At 40.7% G+C, this 2,002-nt stretch overlaps 1 protein-coding gene across 1 annotated transcript; it reads left to right on the forward strand.

The window, feature by feature from the left end:
• The first annotated feature begins 618 nt into the window (after nt 1-618).
• On the forward strand, nt 619-1,284 carry LOC124885838. The gene has a single exon (XM_047394081.1). The coding sequence runs from the start codon at nt 619-621 to the stop codon at nt 1,282-1,284; it is 666 nt and encodes a 221-aa protein (XP_047250037.1).
• The last annotated feature ends 718 nt before the right edge of the window (nt 1,285-2,002 follow it).

The raw sequence follows: 2,002 nt of genomic DNA on the forward strand, positions 1-2,002 counted from the left end.
ATTGTTATATCTATCCATTATGGATAATGCCTTTGGATGTATGTTAAGGCAGCATGATGATACAGGGAGGAAAGAGCAAGCCATTTACTACCTGAGTAAGAAGTTCACACCGTATGAAGTTAGGTATACATTGTTGGAGAGGACATGTTGCACATTGACCTGGATTGCACAAAAGTTAAGGCACTACCTGTACGCGTATACCACGTACTTAATTTCGAGAATGGATCCACTCAAGTACATCTTTCAGAATCTAATGCCTACTGGAAAATTGGCAAAATGGCAGATTTTGTTGTGTGAGTTTGACATTGTGTACGTGACACAAAAAGCCATCAACGGACAAGCTTTGTCTGATCACCTCGCATAAAATCTAGTGAATTAAGATTACACACCGCTCAATACCTACTTTCCTGATGAAGAGGTATTGTTTGCGGGAGAGGACATCTCAGAACCATATGATGGATGGAGGATATTCTTCGATGGAACAACAAACTTTAAAAGAGTCAGAATTAGAGCAGTCCTAGTTTCAGAAACAGGTCAACATTGCCTAATCTCGGCAAAAATTAGATTTTCTTGCACGAATAACATGGCAGAATGTGAGGCTTGCATCTCGGGATTAGAATGGCAGTAGACATGGACATTAAAGAGCTATTGGTGATAGGAGATTCAGATTTGTTGATCCATCAGGTGCAAGGAGAATGGACCACCAAGAATGTCAAAATTTTTCCTTATGTTCAATGTGTTAAGGAATTGAGCAAAAAGTTTACAAAGATCGAATTCAAGCATGTCCCTAAAATTCAAAATGAGTTTGCTGATGCCTTGGTAACACTGTCTTTAATGATTCAGCATCCTGATAAGAATTACATTGATCCCATCAAAGTGGAGATACACGACCAACAAGCCTACTGTTTCCATATAGATGAAGAGCCAGATGGAAAGTCGTGGTACTATGACATTAAGAGTTTACTTGGAGTAGGAGGATATCCAGAAGGCGCTACTAGCAAACAGAAGAGGACTTTAAAGAGGATGGCCAATCACTTCTTTCTAAATGGGGAAATCCTATATAGGAGGACTCCAGATCTAGGATTGCTACGATGTGTCGATGCCATGGAGGCCACGAGATTGTTAGAGGAGATACATGTAGGAACTTGTGGACCCCACATGAATGGTTTCATGCTTGTGAAGAATATTTTGAGAGCTGGATACTTTTGGATGACCATGGAGAGGGATAGCATTCGATTAGTACAGAAGTGTCACCAATGTCAAGTTCATGGAGACTTTATATGAGTTCCGCCAAACGAACTCAATGTGATGGGTTCTCCTTGGCTGTTTACTGCTTGAGGCATGGATGTAATCGGCATATAGAGCCTTCTGCGTCTAATGGACACTGTTTTATATTGGTCGCTATCAATTACTTCACAAAGTAGGTTGAGGCCTTGACACAGAAGGCCGTAACCAAGAAGGTGGTAGCAGATTTTGTTCACAACAACTTAGTCTGCCGGTTTTGAATTCCAGAATCAATCATAACAGATAATGGAGCCAATCTTAATAGCGACCTGATGAGAGAGATTTGCGAAAGGTTTTAGATCTCTCATGAAATTCCACAGCGTATCGACCACAAATGAATAGAGCAGTTGAAGCTGCAAATAAGAATATCAAAAGGATTTTGAGGAAGATAGTGGACGGTAATAGAGAATGGCATGAGAAGTTGCCATATGCTTTACTTGGATATCGCACCACAATTAGAACTTCTACTGGAGCAACTCCCTACATGTTAGTTTATGGTTCGGAAGCAGTGATACCTACAGAAGTAGAGATACCTTCATTGAGAGTCATTCAGGAGGTTGGTCTAGACGATGCTGAATGGATTCATAGCAGCATCGAGTAGTTGATGCTCATTGATGAGAAGAGATTGGATGCATCCTGTCAAGGTCAACTCTATTAAAATAGAATGATCAAGGCGTTCAACAAGAAAGTCAAGCTTCGTCGATTCACACTGGGATAG

The sequence above is a fragment of the Capsicum annuum genome, chromosome 7, assembly GCF_002878395.1.
Source record: "Capsicum annuum cultivar UCD-10X-F1 chromosome 7, UCD10Xv1.1, whole genome shotgun sequence".
Lineage (NCBI taxonomy): Eukaryota > Viridiplantae > Streptophyta > Magnoliopsida > Solanales > Solanaceae > Capsicum > Capsicum annuum.

Coding starts and splice junctions, on each gene's coding strand:
- LOC124885838 (XM_047394081.1), top strand. CDS start 619: ATGGCAGTAGACATGGACATTAAAGAGCTATTGGTGATAGGAGATTCA.